At 48.9% G+C, this 21,440-nt stretch overlaps 1 protein-coding gene across 1 annotated transcript in view; it reads right to left on the bottom strand.

The window, feature by feature from the left end:
- trpm7 (transient receptor potential cation channel, subfamily M, member 7) overlaps positions 1-21,440 on the bottom strand; it is a 28,038-nt gene that overhangs the window by 2,121 nt on the left and 4,477 nt on the right. The window contains 35 exon segments of the mRNA XM_067248512.1: positions 142-425; positions 828-893; positions 1,035-1,079; positions 1,252-1,305; positions 1,405-1,430; positions 2,507-2,544; positions 3,308-3,387; positions 3,697-3,793; positions 4,370-4,464; positions 5,583-6,373; positions 6,471-6,603; positions 6,712-6,893; positions 7,083-7,215; positions 7,821-7,995; positions 8,328-8,579; positions 8,765-8,893; positions 10,332-10,475; positions 10,803-10,958; positions 11,061-11,289; positions 11,897-12,174; positions 12,594-12,728; positions 12,926-13,066; positions 13,158-13,211; positions 13,531-13,665; positions 13,939-13,966; positions 13,968-14,037; positions 15,494-15,566; positions 15,703-15,826; positions 15,925-16,099; positions 16,503-16,674; positions 17,768-17,892; positions 18,206-18,419; positions 18,755-18,962; positions 19,659-19,697; positions 20,717-20,796. Of these exon segments, the coding sequence (XP_067104613.1) occupies positions 142-425; positions 828-893; positions 1,035-1,079; positions 1,252-1,305; positions 1,405-1,430; positions 2,507-2,544; positions 3,308-3,387; positions 3,697-3,793; positions 4,370-4,464; positions 5,583-6,373; positions 6,471-6,603; positions 6,712-6,893; positions 7,083-7,215; positions 7,821-7,995; positions 8,328-8,579; positions 8,765-8,893; positions 10,332-10,475; positions 10,803-10,958; positions 11,061-11,289; positions 11,897-12,174; positions 12,594-12,728; positions 12,926-13,066; positions 13,158-13,211; positions 13,531-13,665; positions 13,939-13,966; positions 13,968-14,037; positions 15,494-15,566; positions 15,703-15,826; positions 15,925-16,099; positions 16,503-16,674; positions 17,768-17,892; positions 18,206-18,419; positions 18,755-18,962; positions 19,659-19,697; positions 20,717-20,796 (5,160 nt within the window).

Consider the following 21,440-nt stretch of genomic DNA (forward strand, 5'->3'; position numbering starts at 1 on the left):
GATCGCGACGCTGCCATTTCCATTCACAAGCCCGTTTCCCCGGTCAAGAGATCAGACGTCCGAGACGAACAGTGACCGAGGAACTTCCCAGCACTTCCATATCCTGTACGACACAGGAGAGTGTGTGTGTGTGTGTGTTACCCTGAGACATAGGTGCAGCACGGTGTCCTCCTTGTAAATGCTCTGCCAGGTTTGGATGACCTCCGGCAGGAAGGACTTGACGATGTACAGGTGTCCTGGCTTCAGCATGTCGTACTCCGACCAGGTACAGAGCACCTTGAGGGCCCGCCGCAGACCACCGCCCATCTCCTCCTTGCTCAGGAACTCGATCTTGGCACAGAGACCCCGCTGGGCCCAGGAGGACATGCTGTTGTTGATGGTGTTGGGAGAACTCTCTTCCAGGCGGTACACTGTGACTGGCTCACCTGCAGGGGCAGCGCAGCAGGGGGTGAACTGGTCTGAAAGATACTTGGCTGGAGACTTGCTTCTCTGGCTTTTATGCAACAGGGAGAGAGGTGGCAGGCTAGGAATACTAGTGTCAGCTATCCTCTCTCCTTCTAATGCAGAGATGATACCAACCCATGAATATAACACAAATTATGTAATATTGTAGTAGTTCATTGTTTTGCTGGTATAGACCGTTCCTTGGTACTAATCACTAAAAATACTCTTGGACTGTGCACTTCCAGGTCTTGGTTATTTGCTGCACCTCATGCAATATTTATATATTTTGCTATGGATAAAAGAGTCTGTTAAATGAATACACATTTAAAAAAGACAATTGTTCAGATGCACCAGCAGGTGCCAGGTGTAATACTGTGTCTCACCTCTAGGGGGGACCGGGGTGAAAGGAATGCTCTGGGACAGCCTCATCAGGTTATTACGCTCTACAGCTGCAGGGGGGGATGATTAACATCCTCAAACACACCAGTATTGTCACATCACACACCAACAGAGCTAACACAACTACCTACACAACTAGTAGTACGATTTCAGTGTACTCCATGTGTAATCTACAAACACACAAAACCTACCTGAATACTGGTAGCTTTCCATTGGCTTGAAGGGGGATCCAATGGCTGTGTGGTAAACAAAACGACAAGAAGTCAAGCATTTCTTCCTCTGTGATACTTCGCAGAAATGGTTAATGGTTGAATGTATTAGTTTAAAAAACCAAAACATCACAGAAAGTAAGTCCCGCCCCGCAGATGCAGGTAGAAGCTTTCTTGTGGCTGTGGAGGTGGGACTCACAGTCTTTTCGTGGCCCGAGGTGAGCATGCCTGGATGTGTAGAGACACGCCGCAGCTGCAACCAAGTAAGAACACCAGGGCATGAACACCTACGCACTATCAACAGAGCCCTGAGGGACACACAACGTGTGGGAAATGTCTCAAAAGCTCATACCATTCAGAGTGTCTTCCCCTGGGGCCCTGCTAAACACAGAGGAGAAGAGACGAGTTAACTTGGTATTGTTATGAACCTGTTGGTGTTACAAAAGACCTGAAGACATATCCTGCCTCCCACCTCAGGTTCCTCAAATACAGGCACACACAGAAAACAAAAGGTCCATTTAGAGCCAAGCTGTCACCATGGTAATGCTAATCCAGGTTTGGCAGTGTACCACAGCGGGGGGGGGACTTTGATACAGGATAAAGAGAGCGGGGAGGGGGGGCGTGGGGAAAGGAAGGGCAGTGAGGGTAAGGAGTTAGTGTAGGTTGAGAATGTGAAGCCTGGACGAACGCCAGGTACTAGGATCATACTACACCCAACCAGTTTTTGCTACAGAAAGTTTGACGTGAAAGTGTGGCGGTGAGAGAGAACAAGTCGGTGAGGCGATCTGAGAACTGGGCATGAATGTAATGTTGCCCTAGCCTGGCTCTGCCCTCCTACGTACTTCCGCTCAATTTGGATTTTGCTTCTGTACTAGGTCTGGGATTTCAATGCATCAGTCGGTTTTCAGAAACAATTTTTTTGTACGTCCAATCAGCGAACAGAGGGAGTGGCTGAGAACAATGACGTTGATGTCGTGCACTAGTTTGAGTTGTAGTTCAGTAATGGCGGAGGAGAAAGATGCGAGCGAAGCTATTCTGCGGTTGTGGCAACGCTGCCGAATATCCATAAGTTAAAGCCGGAGCAAGAACAATCCTTGCTGAGTTTTGTTGGTGGTCATGATGTTGTGGCCCTTCTCCCCACGGGGTTTGGGAACAGTTTGATTTTTCAGCTACGGCAGCTAGCTCTGTGGTGAAGGAGTTGGCTAAGGCGAACCCTAGCGATTGGTTATGGCAGATCAGAGTGGCTCTGGGCAGATCCAATAGTTTGAAACTTCAACAGAGTAGCCGCCTTCAAAGAAGTTAACGCTTGTCAATGGAGCGAACCCAGACCCTCAGTACAAATGCAATGTACGAGGGTCTGGTTAGGACCAGGCTAACATTGCCACCCAAAGTATATGGCAACGGCATGACACATTAGCGTGTCTTCATGCCTCAAAATCTTGAGAGATACTTACAGACTGCTGGCTTGTGCCGACTTGACCTGCACTCTTTCCTGGAAAGACAAGGAAACACATGAGTCGACAACAAAGGCGGGTGTACATTAACATTTATTCATTTAGTAGACGCTTTTATCCAAAGCGACTTCCAAGAGAGAGCTTTACAAAGTGCATAGGTCACTGATAATAACGACAAGATAGCCCCAAAAACATTGCGGGTAGCCAAAACATGAAGCCCATATTGTGAACAACCAAAATAAGTGCCAAAGGGAAGAACCAGAAGAGCATGTAGTTAAACAAGTTACAATTAAACAACATGAATCGCTATAAGTGCAAGTATACCTGTAGAAAAGCAAGCAACAGTAAAAAATATTTCACAGCGAGTACAACAATTTTAATCAGTTACCACTAACCAACAAGAGCAGCAAGACTCTAAGCAAGAATCATTGTGATCCTTGACGAAACTAACATGGGGTCCAGCAAACCATTCCTAAGTGTACTCTCCGAAAACTAAGATGATTGACTTTCCTACCAAGACTAATATTTACATTTGACATGAATTCGTTTAGCAGATGATTTATGCAAAGCGACATACAAATACTGCTTACACTAAGTACAGATATTCAAGGACCAGAAGTGCAAAGTTCTAACAGTATTTCAGAGGTTACAGACAAGTAACGGCCTGTGTTCTTTTTGATCAGATAGTGCCACAATAACATCACCGCATATTACCCAGTTCTGACGATAGGGCAGTGCAACAAGACTAAACACGCGAGGGGGGGGGGGGGGGGGTGGGGGGGGGTGACAACATCCTCTCACCAGCAGCAGCGCAGCCCTGTGGTCCTCGTGGATCCTGATGTCCTCGGCCGACACTCTGTTCCTCTCCCTCTTAGTCAGAGCTGCAGAGAGAAGCAAACCAGGGGCTACACTCACTATTTTACACTTTATTTCAAAGGTTTTTTGTATTTATTTATTCATGTAGTGTCTGGCATTTTAAGTCAAATACGGTTTCCAAAAATGGGACCGTAACTTTAACACTGTGCCAGACTCAGCCAGATGGTGCACAGGACTGACATGGAGGATGTCACTGAGAACCAGATGACTGTTCTAGTCTTTTATCACTAACGGCCCCCCTCTGATAAATCCAGGACTGGTGGGAGCAGAAGAGGAGGGCTCGCAGGTGTGTTTGGCGCGTCTACGAGTCTTACAGGCTTCTGGGTGGAGCAAGGCCGGGCTCCTGTCGAACTCGGTGAAGCCGGCATAGGAGTTGACTGTCCTCATGTGACCGTGGCCTTCCAGCTGTGACTGAGGGGGACATACAGACGAGACACTTTTGAGAAACCAGCCAACGTTTTTACATTCTAGAAGTCTAACGTCACCTCCCAAGGGTTGGTCAAAGGACCAACCGCACAGGCCAGATTGAAACAGCAGTGTTGAGGGCAGATAATGGGACCCAGGCCCTCTACATCAGAGCTGCAAAAATCCTCTTCCTGGACAACCACCATCCTGTGCGTTTTCTAATAATAATTAGCCGGATCTTAAGCCGTTTCAGGTTAGTGAAAACATACAGGATGATAGCTTTCCAGGAACATGGTTGGTCAACCTTGCTGTTTCTACCAAGAGCTTGGATAGGAGTCTGAAAACAGCAGGCATGGGCAGGTCTATTATGTAAAAGAGCCATTGTGGAAGTCTGCTTTGCCCTGGAGGGGTTTTATGCAAATGCCAGAAACACGCAGAGAGCCGGCCTTTGTTTCCCGTCCTTTCATTTTAAAAACAGGGATACAATAACAGCCAGCCAACTTTCCAATAAAGAACCATCTATAGTGTGAACAACAGCATCAGTCTTTAGGTGAGGGTGAATGGGCACGCACACACACACACCTGTTCTCTGATGTGTGTGGCGGGGCTGAGCTGGCGGCTAGAAGAAGGGCTTTCTTTGGGGAAAGAGCACTGCAGCTCCAGGTTGTCTTTATGACCTACGTGACAAAGGAGCAGAATGAGTCAATCCCAGACAGGGTCAGGGGGTGGCTGGCTTTAATAGCCACCACAGCCTCACTAATACCTGGACAAACAAAAACAGTATAGCACCACAACCAGATAGCCTGACTCAGGCCTGTTACTTATGAAGACAGAAAAACACCTCCACCTTTCACCTCTGTGTAACAAATCCTGAGCCCAACAAAGTGATGGTGTTAACACCCTGCCAATCAGTCGGACAGTCATACATTGTCTTGATGCAAAAAGGTTGTAACCATAGAAGAAAAAAACTCAAACAAAAAACTTTCTGACATATCAGGTAGAATGAGTATGCTATACAATTATTATTTTTTAAATAAAACATGGTAAAGTTGGTACAAGCAGTCAGTGTAAGACAGTTAACATTGTTAATTGAACTCCCAACACAGTCCTAAAAAAAAATATATATATATATATTAGTTTCTAACCAAAGAGATGGGGAGAGGATTCCATTAGTCATTTCTGATGTCTTCACAAAGAGAGAGAGCGAACGAGAGAGAGAGCGAACGAGAGAGAGATGGAAAGATGCCCAAGCACCCTGCAGCCACAATCCCTGTTCCTAGACTCAGACTGAGACTCAAACCTCTGTAACTGCTTGGATTTCTGGTTGCGCTACATCTGTACAGCAGGCCTCCATGCCAGCTCTGCCCCAGCTGGGAGGCCTTTCGAGGGGCCACAGGCCCCGACACACTCCCCTCACTGCTCCTCCGGTTGTGGGGTCTCCTGGGCACCACAGCAGGGGCCAGGGCACAGCCAGGTAGGGGGCTGTTTCTATGCCAGTCGTCCGGCTGTGATGGGGCCGGCTTACCTGACGCCTGAGAGCCCAACGCACCCGTGTTCTGCCGCGCTCGATGGGATCGACCTTCGTCGTCGCAAAACGCTTCGTTCACGTAACCCTCCCCGCCATCTGTCAAATGTCTCTCAACGCAGTTGCTTATTCTAACCCTCTTTGAAGGAGCAGGCAAGCAAATAGGGGCAGCTGCAGCAGAAGCGGTAGACACAATGACAACACTAGGATATACACATGCCGGGCACTCCTCCTCCTGCTGCTTCTGATCATCTCCGTGCTCACACTTACCCACAAACGCCCCAAACTCTACAGTGACACTATCTGGCTGGATGGGGTCCACGTGGGCCCCTCCTCCCAGGGTGAGTTCAGGGTGGCTCGAGCCGCTGGGCTGAGAGGGGGTGCTGACGTAGAACTGAGCGTCGGGCGAGGGCACGTTCGGCAGGCTGGAGGGGGAGTCGGAGAGGCCTGGCTCCTGTGGACGGGTGAGCTGCTTCTGGGTGAAGGAGCGGCCTCTGTGACGAAGGCCTGGGGGGGACATGGCCATGGCACTGAGGGTGAAGGCACTGGCGCTGGCGCTGCCCGAGGAGCCAGCCTCTGCAGCCAGGTGGCCCAGCCCAGTCAGCCCCATCCTCTCTGGGCTCAGAGCTGGGCTAGGGGAAGTGTCCAGCGCCAGCCCTGGTCCTGCCCTCCGGCCGAGACCCAACCCATCGATTCCATCCACGCCACTCCCGAAGAGAGAGTCGGCCATGTTGGCAGGCGGCTGGGCGAAGGAGGAGCTGAAGTAGGCTCCGACGCTGCGCTTGCCCAGGACGGAGGACTTGGAGAGGGGGCCAGCGTCACCGGGCGTGGGGCCCAGGCTCGGGCCCACGTTCTTGGAGAGGCTGAGCTCGCGGGTGATCTGGTTGTGGACCTTGCTGGCCTCGGAGGCCCGCTGGGCAGTCAAGGCCTTCAGGGTGTCCACCGTCAGGGCTGAGAGGTCCTGAAGGTGGCCAATCTGAGAGTCCAGAGTGTGCAAAGAGCGCTTGATAAAGTTAACCCTGTTCCCGACCTCTTTCAACTGGACGCACATGGTCTCAACCCTGTCAGGAAAGAGACAAGAATGTCAGTTTACAAAAACGACAGTGAGGCACAAATCAGGGAGACGGTTGGCTTCTGGTCATGACACGGCGAGCCCACCTGTCTGAGGTAATTCGAATCCGCTCCTCACTCCCAGAGTGAAACTGATCATCCTTCTCGTGGAAGTACGTCTCGACACACTGCTCCTCAAAGTCGTGGAGCTTCTTCTGGTCCTCCTCTGTCAGAAACAACTCTGAAAATAAGGAGTACCCGATTAGCTGAATTGGGTCGATTCTAGTAGACTCCAGAGGGATCTTTTCAGGCCCGAGAAACACAGAGGGGATTTCTTGCTGTCTCATACTTGGTCCATGTGTGCGGTACTCCCTCTTCCTCCTGCACATGCAGGAGAAGAGAGTCACCAGGTGGCTGAGGAAGATGAGCGGGGGGGGGAGCACTGGCTTCTCATGGTACGCCATGATGAAGTGGTAGCGTTGATATTTCCACACCAGGCTTGAGATGGACATCACTTGCAGATACACATTACTGGGGGACAAAGAGAAAGACCCATATAAATGTGCTGTCACACAAGAATGTGTAAAGCTGTCCACATGATCTGTACATTACTTTGAATAAAATTGTCAGCTAAGGGAATATAACAAATAAAAAAAAAGTATTGTCTTTTTTTATATCTGAAAATAGGCTAATTAGACTAAAGTGCAAGGGTGGTCTTACTTGAAGAAGGCGATGAGAAGGTTGACCATGAGTATATACTGTACAAAGAGGTAGACTGCTTGTAGGAGGGGTGTCAACCACACGCCGGCCGCACACAGGGGCTTCATCTGGTTCTCAGAGCTATTGGAACACACTGCGGAGAAAAGGTTACACAATGAGACACACACACACACCGCACAAATGTGCCCCAATACCATCACGTGACAAACAGCCCGTCAGTGGTTGGAAAATATTACACTGATACTGATTGACTAAGCTGTTCTTCAGTATTTTTCTTAGAATTCAATAATAAAATTGAGCAGTTTTAACAGGTTTAGCATTATTTTGGTGTCTTCTGCTACACAATATGAATTAGACAACGTGTGAAGGAGATGTAGCCAGCTCTGATCCTGGTCAGGGCAAGGGCAGGCTGTTTTGTTCCACTCCAGCATCAACACACCTACTTACAGGCCGCTAAGCTGAGAACCAGGTGAGTTAGAGCACTGGGAGGGAACAAAATGCCTGCAACAAGGCCTTTAGCCCCACAGGTCCAGAGCTGATCAACCCTGGTGCTAATTGCGAGTTGTGTGTGTGTGTGTGTGCGCGCGCGTGTGTGTGTGTAGACAGGGGGGGTGAGGGGCGCGATGATTAGTCCAACGTGGGTTTTGATTTCCAGTGCTTTTCTGGTGACAAATCAGCCTCCATGCTGGTGGTGAGAATCTGTAGGAAAACTGTCCTTACCATCATAGTCTTCCTTACCATCGATTTCGTACGCGTACACCTCCCCGTACATCATCCAGTACGGCTGGAACACCACGTCTTTGGCCAGGCTCCAGCTGGGCTCCTCGTTGGGGTAGAGGATGGCCTTCCTGGGCACGCCGTAGCTCAGCAGGACCACAGCCATGATCACCACGATGTAGAACATGTTGGCCACCTAGAACGTGCAACACACACACCCGCTTTATACAACGTCACCTCCTCCTGAGCTCGAAGTAGGCTGAAACATTATACTATATACTGTATTCCGGGTATACTGTACCCAAAGTCTAAATTTGATCCATTTTCCTGTGGCACCAATTTTGGACTTTGGGTATAGTACTTAATGGTCTGTTCATGACGGTTTAAGCATTGCCCAAATTATAGCTAACCACTTCGGGTAAAAGGTTTCTCTGCGATAATCATTTGAAAAACGTTTTTTTTCCCCATTTAAAGCGGTTGCTTTATCATCATTTAAGGCCACTGCCAAATGCTTTAGAGACCACTCACCATTTTACCTATCATCATCACGTAGGGTCCTGCTTGCTGGTTGACCGCCAAAATATCCAACAGCCGCACGTACCAGAAGATGATGTTGAGGCAGTAGACGATCCTGCCTGGGATGAAGACGTCATCTCCTCCCAGCCTCAACCCAAAGCCCACGAAGAAGGTGACGATAGCCAGAAAGTCAGAGAGGTTAAAATAATCGCCAAACCACACTTTGATCTTCTGACTGATCTTCCCTGCTTCAGACATGAACATCTGGGAAGAAAAAAACAAAACAAAACCCGAGAACAGTGAACGGTGGGGAGAGCCTTGGGAGATGGATGTGACTGGACACCCTTTCCGGAAGGGACTGGCATTCGTTAATTCGCGACATGATAAACATGGCTTCCTTAGATGGGTCAAGGACGAACACAGACAGATTGGTAGAGCAGTACGAGTACCTCTCGGATCTTCTCGATGGCGGAGGTGAAGATGTAGAGGATGACGACCCATTCCTGAGGTGACGGCCACTCCGGCATTTTCACCAGGACCACGTAGGAGTAGATCATCAGGAAACCCAGGTACGCCATCTGACGAGGAACAGCACAACTCATCAGATTCAGACACAAGCTTGCATACAGAACAGTGAAGACGGTCGTTTAAAAACGCCCCCCCCCCCACCTCCTCACTCGCTAAGCTGGAAAACAAGGATACGACTGTTATGGTACATTTTGAAGCACACAGCATGTTACAAGGCATGACACGAGTATTTTTAGGAGAGGTTAGCAGTGCCTCCTCCTCAGAGACTGAACCTTCTGACATCCTGAGTCAGGAGCAAATAGCCTCTGGCTTTGTCCAGCCTGAGAGCAGAGCACTGGGTTCTCAGAGGAAGAGGGGGGGGGGGGGGTGACTTAGAGATGCACCCGTCACACAGCTCCAGTGCGCTCTCTCCCCTTCTCTCTGACCGACCCAACTCTCCTTTGTGGAAAAAGGACAAACTTTAGCAACAGAACCCCATCTAACTACATCTCTAAAAATCTCTGTGTTTGAGAGCGTGTTTCTTGATTATTGGCATTGTATGCTGTTGGAAGTCAGCGGGTGTCTTGATCAGGACCCAAGGACGTGCAGTTCTTGTGCGGACGAGCCATTTGTGAAAAATCAATAGGTCTAAAAGTTTACAAGCGTTGCGTCACGGGTACTTTATGTAAAGACTCGAACACATCTCTTTTATGAGAATGGGCGCACACACTCCATTAAGTTGGAATCAACTAACCAACGTTACTCTCCAACTGCATCATGGGCATTGCACCACTCCTCACGAACCAGAAGCTGTGAGTTAACCAGCTAGCAGGAATGTCAGTGAGAAAGCACACAGAGCCAGGTGAGAAACAAACACTGACTTAAGACATCAATCCAATCTGTCCATCTGAGTTCAGATCCATGCAAGCGCTAGGGCTTGACACATTAACTGCTGGAAACAAACACAATGAAAACACCACCCTCCCGATCATTACTCATTCTAAGTGTTTCCCTGGGGGCCTGGGTGGTGACTGGGCTCAGCCTGAGGGCCCATCAGTGCTGGGATCAGGGCTGAGGCAGGAACAGCAGGTATGGTAACAGGGCTGATAAGCAGTGGAGCAGGGGTAATGACATGGTCCAGCATTTCACTGATGGTATCAGCTCCTACAAGGCTGGACCTGGCCAAGGACTAACCACACAATTCCCTCCTAGGAGATGCAAATGAGGCCCGGGGTCCTGGAAACCACCCTGAGGGCAAGTGGGCCCTGGTTAGTTTTGGGGGCGGTGGCTCACAAGGGTTAGAGCGTGTGACATGAGCAGGAACCTGCGTTCCAATCCGGCTCGGCCCATTACCTGCATGTCTTCCCTTCTCTCTCCCTGCTTTCCTGTCTCTCTGCAACTGTCCTATCAACAAATAAAGCTGACACAAAAAAAGGCACACACAAAAGAAAAAGTTTGTGTGTGTGTGTATATATATTTTATATGGTTTACAGAGGGAGGGATTCATACCGTGTTGAACCAGAACTTGACGATGGGCGCGTGGTAGAAGGCGTAGAACTTCCTGGTGAGGGGTAGTCTCCTGGAGCGGAAGAGAGTCTCCGCCTCCGTCTTCACCTCCGCGTTGTCGTCCCCCCTCGCCTCCTTGAACACGTCCTGTCAGCAGAGAGTTCAGGACACACGTGAGCGGGCAGCACAGCGCTCGGCCACGCGGTGGGGACAACCGCACACACAGATCAGGGTCAGATGGCTGAGCGGTTAGGGAGTCGGGCTGTTAGTCAGAATGTTGCCGGTTCGATTCCGGCCGTGAAAAATTATGTTGCGTCCTTGGACAAGGGATTTCACCCTACTTGCCTCCGGGAGAATGTCCCTGTACTTACTGTAAGTCGCTCTGGATAAGAGCGTCTGCTCAATGACTAAATGTAAATGTAATGTAAACAGAAATGGGCGAAAGGTGTGTTCAGACATTGGGTGTGTTCAGACCATCTGGATGTCGTCAGACGTATGCTGGAAGTTGTGCTCGCTGTCCTCCATGGTCATCTGGTGAGCGTCCTGGCTCTGGGGGATGTGGGACATCTCAGCCTTGGACTTGTACTCCAGCAGCAGGATGGCAGGAGGAACCAGGATGCTCAGGATCACCTGGAGAACACGCACACGCGAGCGTTACACTCAAAGAGCTTGGGGTGAGCTCGCACCCAACTGTAGCAGTGTCCGCGCGACATGACCGGTGAGGTGGGTCACCTTGTACCAGGAGTTTTTGCGCATGTTGAGGCGTCCCATCCACATGTCGGACAGCAGCATCTGCGTGCAGGTGTGGGCGATGAAGGGCCGCAGGCGGGACGACACGGCCAGCTTCAGGCAGGTGGAGTTGCTCCAGTTCTTCAGCTCGTAGGTCAGCAGCTTCATGGCCATGGTCTCGTCCTGCCTGAACGACTGCTCCAGGAGGTCCACGGCTAGGGTTCCAAACTCACTGCAAACATCATGATCATTAACATCATCATCATCACCATAATCGTCATTATCACCATCACAAAAACAGACATTCTACAGTCTATAAGAACAGAGATTCTGGCAACTCTCCTTAAGTGACAGCACTGATCCCGAGTTAAAATTATGTGTATAATGTGTATTATTGTATATTGCATACTTTTTTTTTGGTATATTAGGATGTTCATTACTATTATTTTATTTTTATTTATATTTTATTCTATTTTATTTGCGCTCATCATAGATGTAGTCTATGTTCTTAGTACTTATATGTTGTGCTAGGTTGCTTGCGTTGTCTTGTCCCAAGAATTTCAGTGCCCAGTCTGACCTTGTGTCGTTCTGTGCACCTGACAATAACACTTGAAAGCAGGCTTGCTCCTTCAGGGAGTCAGGGGCGTGAGCATGTCTTACTTACATTTACATTTAGTCATTTAGCAGACGCTCTTATCCAGAGCGACTTACAGTAAGTACAGTGAAGTGCCTTGCCCAAGGACACAACGTCAGTTGGCATGACCGGGAATCAAACTGGCAACCTTCGGATTACTAGCCCGACTCCCTCACCACTCAGCCACCTGACTCCACAATCTTACTTGGAGTAGTCCTGGAGTTCCTCCGACGTGTCGTCCACCACATCGCTCTTCTTGGCCTCGTAGCTCATGGAGCGGCAGAGCTTGCAAGCCACCAGGGCCTTGGCCATGTTCTCCTCCCCGTGCTTCCAGAAGAACAGCGACATCTTCTGCCTCTTCATCAGCACGGCCCACACCAGCAGCTCGTTGAAAGGGTAGGGGAACCTCCTCGTCTCGGGGTCGTCTATGTCCACGATCTCCTCCTTGCTCTTCTTCTTGGACTGTTCATTGGTCGACTCCAACTGGGGGAGAAAGGTAACATTTACGAAGGTAGTTTAGTTAGGTCGTGAGTGGAACTGCATTTGTCCCTCATATGGGCCAATTGGGTGTATGCAGGGGAGGGTATAGCTCAGTGGTTTAGAGCACTTGACTGCAGATCAAGAAGTCGCAGGTTCAAACCCCCCCAGTACATTGTCACTCTGGATACATTTACATTTACATTTAGTCATTTAGCAGACGCTCTTATCCAGAGCGACTTACAGTAAGTACAGGGACATTCCCCCTGAGGCAAGTAGGGTGAAGTGCCTTGCCCAAGGACACAACGTCAGTTGGCATGACCGGGAATCGAACTGGCAACCTTCGGATTACTAGCCCGATTCCCTCACCACCTGCCACCTGACTGGATAAAGGCGCCTGGATGAATCCCCACTGGGGGCTTTACCTTGGGCTTGTAGGGCTGCGCGGTGGTGATGAAGTGGTTGTGTCGGGTCTTCTCCTTCTTGTCGGCCTGGATGCTGAAGGCCTCGTGGTTCTTCCTCAGGTGACCGCCTGACCCTGCAGCGTGGCGGCCGGACCGCTGCACCCCCGCCCCCCCCAGAGATGTTAGACACGACAGCTAAAAAGGGCGTCAGGCTGCAGCAGCCACACAGGTGGAAGCTAACCTTGCGGAGGGACGTTCTGATCTCAATCTCGGAGAAGAACCACCATTCGTTCGGAAAAAAGGGGACAACTGAAAATGGATTGAGGGATGTAAAACGTCCACTTTGTTCTTACCCTGTTGTTGCCATGGAGATTGTTGTAGATGATCCTGAAGCGCTTCCTGGTGTAGTTGCACCTGTAAGTCCCGCCCATCAGGTACTCGATGACCAGGCCCACGTCGATCAGGGTGATCTTGTAGTTTGGGGGGAGGTTACCCTGGTGACGAGCCACAAACAGAGACGTGAGCCATGTGAACGACATAACGGGGATGGATGTCAGCGCGCGGTCTGTGGATCTGGGTGTCTACCTGTTTGACATCCCTCACGAGGTGGAAGAGAGTAGGATTGGTTGGAGATTGTTTCTAGAACAGAGAAAAGCAAAAGGGGTTTGAGATGAGATTTTACCTGCTAACGAAAACATCCCAGGGAGTCAGTTGGCTGAGCGGTGAGGGAGTCGGGCTAGTAATCCGAAGGTTGCCAGTTCGATTCCCGGACGTGCAAAATGACGTTGTGTCCTTGGGCAAGGCACTTCACCCTACTTGCCTCGGGGGAATGTCCCTGTACTTACTGTAAGTTGCTCTGGATAAGAGCGTCTGCTAAATGACTAAATGTAAATGTCCCAAACCGTCTAGGCGGAGAGGCAGGCGGAGAGGCAGGCGGAGAGGCAGGCGTGTGACCTACCGTGTTGTACAGCTCCTCCAGCCTGGTGATCGTGAGGAAGCGGTGCATGCTCACACCGTTCTCAATCAGCAGCTTGACAAACTCCACCCGGTCCATCACCAGGGCGTCTAGCATGGCCTGCTCCAGGGAACCCACCTACACACACACTCATGAGAGATATAGTGTACTTGTCCACTAAGCTCATTTGCTGACAAACACTCTACTATAATAGCTATAATCTATAAATGATTGTATTATTAAGTGGAATTTAAAATGTATAATCGTCTTAGTTTAGACAAACAAAGTCCCAAAGTCTCTGGCTGGCAACTCTGGCTGGCCCTGTGCGTGTTTTTTTTAGTTGACTATTAAAAGGATGTCCAAAGTCAATTTGTGCAGGCATGCCAACAGCTGTTGCCTGTACACACGTACCAATAGCTGCTGTCCATAGACAAACATGATCCTTGGCAATGTCCACCCTGTCCCAGGCCAGAGTCAGAACCAGCTGATCGAACGCAGATGCATCAGTTCCTGGGGAGGGCAGAAGAACACACACACACACACACACACACACACACACACACACACACACACACACACACACACACACACACACACACACACACACACACACACACACACACACACACACACACACACACACACACACACACACACACACACACACACACACACACACACACACACACACACACACACACACACACACACACACACACACACACACACACACACACACACACACACACACACACACACACACACACACACACACACACACACACACACACACACACACACACACACACACACACACACACACACACACACACACACACACACACAGTTAACCAGCAGGACTAGAACCTTTTTATATCACTATAGAACAGGACAGTAAGAGATATTCATTAATATCCATAGGCCCATCACAGATTATCTTGTTACATGGTCCAATCCCAATGTGGATTTGAACTTCCCTCCCATTTTAAACTGGCTGTGAGGGGATTCGTCTGCCTCCTGAAAGACTATGGCCCAATGAGGAAGTCTTTTTTTCTGTTCAACAACTTTGAGACCTTTGCAGGAGCTGATTTTGAGACAGCCAGATTAATGTGGGAGATTTGCATTGCACATTTACACAAAACAGTCAAACACGAAACTACCATCACAGCCAGTGAAGTAAGGTTCATGGATTGATCGATTCTATTCCGTTTACTTGAGTGGAAACGCTAGCAAATGTTGGTTGCTTTAAAGTATCAAATGCATTTTCTAATTTTCAAATGCAGAGTCTTGGAGGATTCTACAGAATGTGCCAGTGCGTTACTGGTTCAACAAGATGATTGCTGGGTTAACAGCCAAATATGTGCCTGGGGAAGACTTGTCTTTCGGCCAGATCTCTTAAACTGACTCAACCCATTTTTTCCCAGAATCCAATAGCTAGGAGGGGTTTTCACCAGGGTGGGTGGACCACGAACACATTCCTGTCTGAGAGGAGCAGAGACTGTACAGGACTACGGCACTCAGTAACAGGGAGGGAGGGGAGCACGATTGCTTCACACAAGTGAATACCTAGAAGCCTCTCCCCTCAGGAGGTAACCCTCTCGTCTGACAAGACTGCAGAAGAAGAAGAATGGCTTGGAGAGAGGCTTGAGATGAGGAGGGGAGGGGGGGGGGGGGGGCGTTGGAAGAATAGGGCTCTGTGAACGCCGGTAACGTGATCTCTCAAGGAGCACGAGAGCAGAGACAAGAGGATGGCTGACGGCTCTCAAAACACATCTTAGGTTGACGTAGACACGTGAAAAAGAAAAGAAAATATTTTACTCGACAAAGGAGGCCTGACCCTCTCTCTGCAGGACGTTCTGTCCTCAACCTGATATCTGGAGGACAGACAGAGATGCATGCATTGGAAGAAAGATTTGACAGAGAACAAAAGGGAGAAAAGATGTACAGAGACGCATGGGAGGTTTACCTTTTAGCAATGCTTTCAGGATGGCAACATCAATGTCCTGGTAGTCTTCCGAGCCGATGTGGAACACAGTGATCTGTCGTTCAAAGAGCAACGACCAATAACATGAAATACGCAACAGATCAGACATGTCTTCATATCTCGTAGGTGTCCTGGTTGGCTGGTTGTGTCAGCTGGTTGTGTCTAAGGGGATCCCGAAGGTGAGCATTTACCAGTTCTTTGCTCTTCATGCACTCCACGAGCGTCTGGAAAAGATGGATGGCCTCGCTGTGGCTGAAGTTAAAGGTTTTCTTTATAGTAGCGATGATTTCAGTCTCCACACCGTCAGGGAGTCCACTACGGGGTTGAAAGAAGCTGCAGTTAGTCCCGTTTGGATGGGGGTTTCGGCACAGAGGCGTTGTGTGCATTCAGATATGTGTGTGTGTGTGTCTCACCCTCCTTCCTCAGTCTGCTTGTGGACGTAGGCCAGTATGTCAGCAGCACGTCCGGTCCCCTCACACACCACAATGGGGACAGGGGGGCTCTCCTGTAGGTACTCCAGCACTGACAGGATGACGTTGGGACCCCCCTCCAAGATCAGTGCCACCACCGGGACGCCCTGACCAATTCCTAGAAGACACATCAAAATGCATTATGTTAAAAACACAAGTTCGATGCCTTCTATTTCAAGGTTAGGGGCCTCTCAGAGACTCCAACGCCCACACCCTAATAACTGTGGAGTTACGGTTCAGATGATAATAGCTTGTGTGTTGTTATCTTCTTCTGACAGACTGCACTGAAGACCAGAAGAAAAGACAAAGTCCCCAATTCAACTCTATGGGACAACGTGACCCGAATCCTCCCAATTCTCAGCCCAAACCCATCTCTCCTGCTCGCTGCGATCTACAGCTCCACGCCGACCCACAGCAACGCCCCTCGGCGAGGGCTTTCTGAAGACGCATGTTTTGCAGCCGCGACACTGCTGCCTCTCAGGCCCTGGTCCTGGTGTGTGATGGCTGAGCGGGGCTCTTACGTGCGTGTATCCTCTGGAGGTTGATGTGTTTCTCCAGCTCCCGCCTCAGCTGCACCTCGGCGCCGTACTTCCCCACCGTGCCGTCATCCACCAGCAGGAAGTGGGAGTGCAGGTTATTGAGGACGTTCAGCTTGCTGAGGGGGTTCAGCAGGGTCTGGTAGGGAGCTATCACCTGGAGCCGTGGGAAGGAGGAAAGACAAAACAGGAGAAAGAAAATGAAATAGAAGATGGGGGGGGGGGGTTGAGTCAACAACACTGGTAATACAGGAGGATAGCAATTAGGAACACATGGCATAACTCCAATATGAAAATCCCCTCAAAATGAATGAGCAGGGATGAGGAAATGTGAAGCAGTGATGAGAACATGGGAAGCAGGGATGAGGAGATGTGAAGCAGGGATGAGGAGATGTGAAGCAGAGATGAGGAGATGTGAAGCAGTGATGAGGAGATGTGAAGCAGTGATGAGGACATGTGAAGCAGTGATGAGGACATGTGAAGCAGTGATGAGGACATGTGAAGCAGAGATGAGGACATGTGAAGAAGGGATGAGGAAATATGAAGCAGTGATGAGGTTATGTGAAGCAGGGATGAGAACATGTGAAGCAGGAATGACAACATGTGAAGCAGGGATGAGGATATATGAAGCAGTGATGAGAACATGTGAAGCAGGGATGAGGAGATGTGAATCAGGGATGAGGAGATGTGAATCAGGGATGAGGACATGTGAAGCAGGGATGAGAACATGTGAAGCAGGGATGAGAACATGTGAAGCAGAGATGAGAACATGTGAAGCAGTGATGAGGACAAGAAGGGATGAGGAGATGTGAAGCAGGGATAAGGACATGTGAAGCAGGGATGAGAACATGTGAAGCAGGGATGAGAACATGTGAAGCAGAGATAAGGACAAGAAGGGATGAGGACATGTGAAGCAGGGATGAGAACATGTGAAGCAGGGATGAGGAGATATGAAGCAGTGATGAGGACATGTGAAGCAGAGATGAGGACAAGAAGGGATGAGGACATGTGAAGCAGGAATGAGGACATGAGAAGCAGGAATGAGGACATGTGAAGCAGGAATGAGGACATGTGAAGCAGGAATGAGGACATGTGAAGCAGGGATGAGGACATGTGAAGCAGTGATGAGGACATGTGAAGCAGTGATGAGGACATGTGAAGCAGGGATGAGGACAAGAAGGGATGAGGACGTGTGAATCAGGGATGAGGACATGTGAAGCAGAGATGAGGACGTATAATCCGTGTCTCACGTCTCTCCCGATGAGGTCGTTCCTGTTCTCGATGACCCCCCAGGGAGCGATCCCGATAGTGCAAATTTTCCGTGAGGATCTGGAAGAGTGTTCTTTTAGTGCATCGCCTACGTGTTTCGCCACACCTAGGATGCAATGACATCCACCAATCAGTATGGATCGCAATAACCAGGCCAAATAACTGCATTGATGCCCCACCATCAAGAGTGCAGATTTGTCCAACTCTGCAGGTAAGTCTGTAGGGGGGGGTCACTTAATGGAGTAAAGACCACTCTGGTTAATTGACCCACTGAGCAATGACTTAAACACTATGATTGGAGTTGCACGCCACACCTACGCTATGACACAAAATACAAATCACCCCCTTTAACCTGACATTAAGTCACTTCTGCCAAATCAGCACACTGAGGGAAGGAGTGTGTGTGTGTGTGTGTGTACCTGTGTTCACCCCTCCAGTGAGTATCCACGCCCCGGTGGTGACAGCAGCTTTGATCAGCCCTTTGCCCACCACTTGTTTGATCCGAGGGTGCAGATCAAAGTTCTGGATTCCTCCGTGGACAGAGATGAGGATCTTGGGCAGCTCCATCTGCCACTCCTTCATCATCAGCCGCAGGATGCTCTCCGGCCGCGAGTCATAGGACAGGCGCACATACTGCACACACACACGGCGGAACAGGGGGGTGAGGAAGCAGGCAAAGTCCATCCTACTGTTAACATTAAACAAATGGTATTGTAGCCCTTTGGTGTTGTAGGGGGTTCCTCATATTCTTATAGAACACTTCCGCTGGAATATGTCACAGAGATTAGCTGTCATAATGCAACGTGAATGTTACACAGTCTCGGATCTCACATTCCGTCGGTGGAACACTAGGTTCAGGTTTTATGAAAGAGGGAAAGACAAGTTTCCCCATAAGAACCAGACCTAACTTGTCCTTTGTTGACAGTAAAACCAGCCCAGTCTGAAGTGTCCGTGTGTGTGTTTTCTACCTTGGCTCTGTAGGAGTGGGACCCTCCCTGGAAGTTGACGATGCCGTAGGCGTCAGTGGGGCTCTCCTCCGTGTGTTTGTCCACGGACCACTCCTCCAGCTCCGGCGACGAGGCGTTGGGGTTTTCAGCCAGCTTCACGTCCGAGTACTTCATGGCCAGGCTGGCCGTGAAGCCAGCGTGCTGCCTGACCAGGCGCCCACAGCAGCACCTGAGGGAGAGACGAGAGACGGGGTTGGACGAGGACAGTAGGAGAGACACACGAGCCGGTAGAGTCACACCCTTCCGGTGTGCGAGCCAGCCAATGGCCGGGCCGACCCAAAAGCTCCCGTTTCCTTTCCCAGCCACCTTAGGCGTAGATGTGTATCCTGTCCCACAAAGCCTGGAAGCTAATTATTTCCTGAGAAGGGGTGGTATAGGATATAAAACACTTCCTCATTCCAGGATATCATTTCAAGGTTCATTTCACTCAAGTCAACAGCGTCTACAGCTATCATCTCTTCAAAGGACGATAGCCTTGAGACGATATCGTTAATAACAGATCAATATTCGAGCTGATATACTATAGTGCCTAAAAATAGCACATTGGTTTTTAGTACATCCTGTACTTATGTTAGCCTTTTCGACTTTGAACATCATACTAAAACATCAAACATACAGTGTGTCTTGCTGCATTTCATTCCTTTTTTTTACTTCAAATAGTAAAATTACAAAAAAAACATGAACCGGGAGAGCACAGTTCAGTTGTTTTTCAGTGGTTGGTGCCAAGGAGTGGTCTGTATTTTTACCATACAGAATGCAACCATACAGAATGTTAGAATAACAATCTCAACTGTATTATATATATATATATATATATATATATATATATCTGATGCAGGGACTGTGTTCCAATAATGACACTTACCTGACCAACTGCTGACAGATCTGGCATCCTGGAAGACATCTGCAAAAGATCAAATTACCCCGTTTAATGAAATCTGTTTCAATAAATCTGTTTAATGAAAAGAGCAAACTAGGAGTTCTCCATTCAGATATATACCAACTTATTTCAGGTTTAATCTAAATTGGGTCATCAGGATATTTTTTAGGATTTGGAGGAAAATCTGCTGGGAATCAAGTGTGCTTGGTGAGTTCTGCCCTTGACACCTCTGTGGTTACTAAACATGCCTCCTCTCCCTCTCAACAAAATCACCTAAACGAATTTCAAACGGGTACTGGCTTAACAGACTTGCATTGTGACAAGAGAATACAAACGGAAAATAATTGCTGCAAAAATACATACAGGACAAAGTAACTCAGTAACTGCGAGAGATGGCAGGAAAGAGGACAGGAAGCTCCGGCCAATCAAAGTGTAACTAAGAACAACAGAGACACGGCTAAACATCTAGAGACCAGGGAACACTGAATGACAGTTTGACAGGAACAGAGGTATATATGAGAACTAGATGATTATACGGATGTTAGCGACCTACGTTACATTGTGTCTACTAGTAAGCATGTTACTACCGGTGTGCTTTCACAAGAGCTGGCTATTTTGGAACGTAGCTGTAAAGCAAATGTAGTGCGTGTCCCTAAACTGTGGTCTGCTCGTCCTCTGCAGGCATGCACCATAGAATTCTGGCCCTGTCCTGTCAAATTCCAGAAGTTTAGCACTGAGAAAGTACTCACAGGACATTCATACGACACTGTACAAAAGACATCGACAGGAACAGGAAATGGATCTCCCCCGCCCCCCCCCCCCCCACCATGTGCTGCAGACACGATGCAACCTTTCATAGCGGGCACAGCCTCTCACTCAAAGCCCAAATTATAGTAGTAGACATAAACAATATGATCATGTGGGAACTGGCTTACTGACTGTTGGAGAATGTAATTAGGTTATACCATGACACACTATACAATTAGACTGTAGTCCCATCAGCATGCAGGCCAACACCAGACGGCCATGACACAAACACATACCTGTGGGGATCTTTTGACACTGGAAGTATATACACACATTCCCTCTTGGTGAAAGTGCTTTCTATCCAGGATTTCTGGGACTGCAGAGAAAGAAACCAGAAAATAAATGTTAATAACAGAACTAAGCATTCGTCAGTAGTTTCAACAGTAAATTAGGAATAACCTGAGAACAGCATAGCCCATGTAAAGAGCGGTGAACCATCTGTGGCAGTATTGCACAGCAGTCACTTCAACAAGCCAAATACAATATCAGTAGGATCCTGGTCTCTTTCTAAAGCCATTAACTATACAACCCTTCAGTTTAACCAATTATAAATAATAAACTTCCTAAATGTTAGTGGGAACTTCAGCATGTTAGCTAGTACTTTCGCGCAAACAGCATCGGCATGGCAACATAAGGATTTATGTCACAAGAATTTCCAAATTAAAATTTTCGATAACGATAATACCTTTTTGTTCCTCCTCAGCTAGTTCTCCCAGGGCCCCGTGAACGATTAGCTACAGTAATCCCCTTCTTCACAGAGCACAAACCCTGAAAGTTCCCCCTCAGAATGAGGCTCACCCACCACCAGAAAACCCTGCACAAAAACTAGGCCACGGTCCCAAAGACCACAAAGACATCAGGCTACTGACTGAGGGATTACGCAATCCGGCACACCAAAACCTCCGGCCTCTTCACTGAGGCCAACCGCAATTATATCATACTCGACGCATCATCACCACA

Source organism: Osmerus mordax, chromosome 13, assembly GCF_038355195.1.
Source record: "Osmerus mordax isolate fOsmMor3 chromosome 13, fOsmMor3.pri, whole genome shotgun sequence".
NCBI classification, from domain to species: Eukaryota; Metazoa; Chordata; class Actinopteri; order Osmeriformes; family Osmeridae; genus Osmerus; species Osmerus mordax.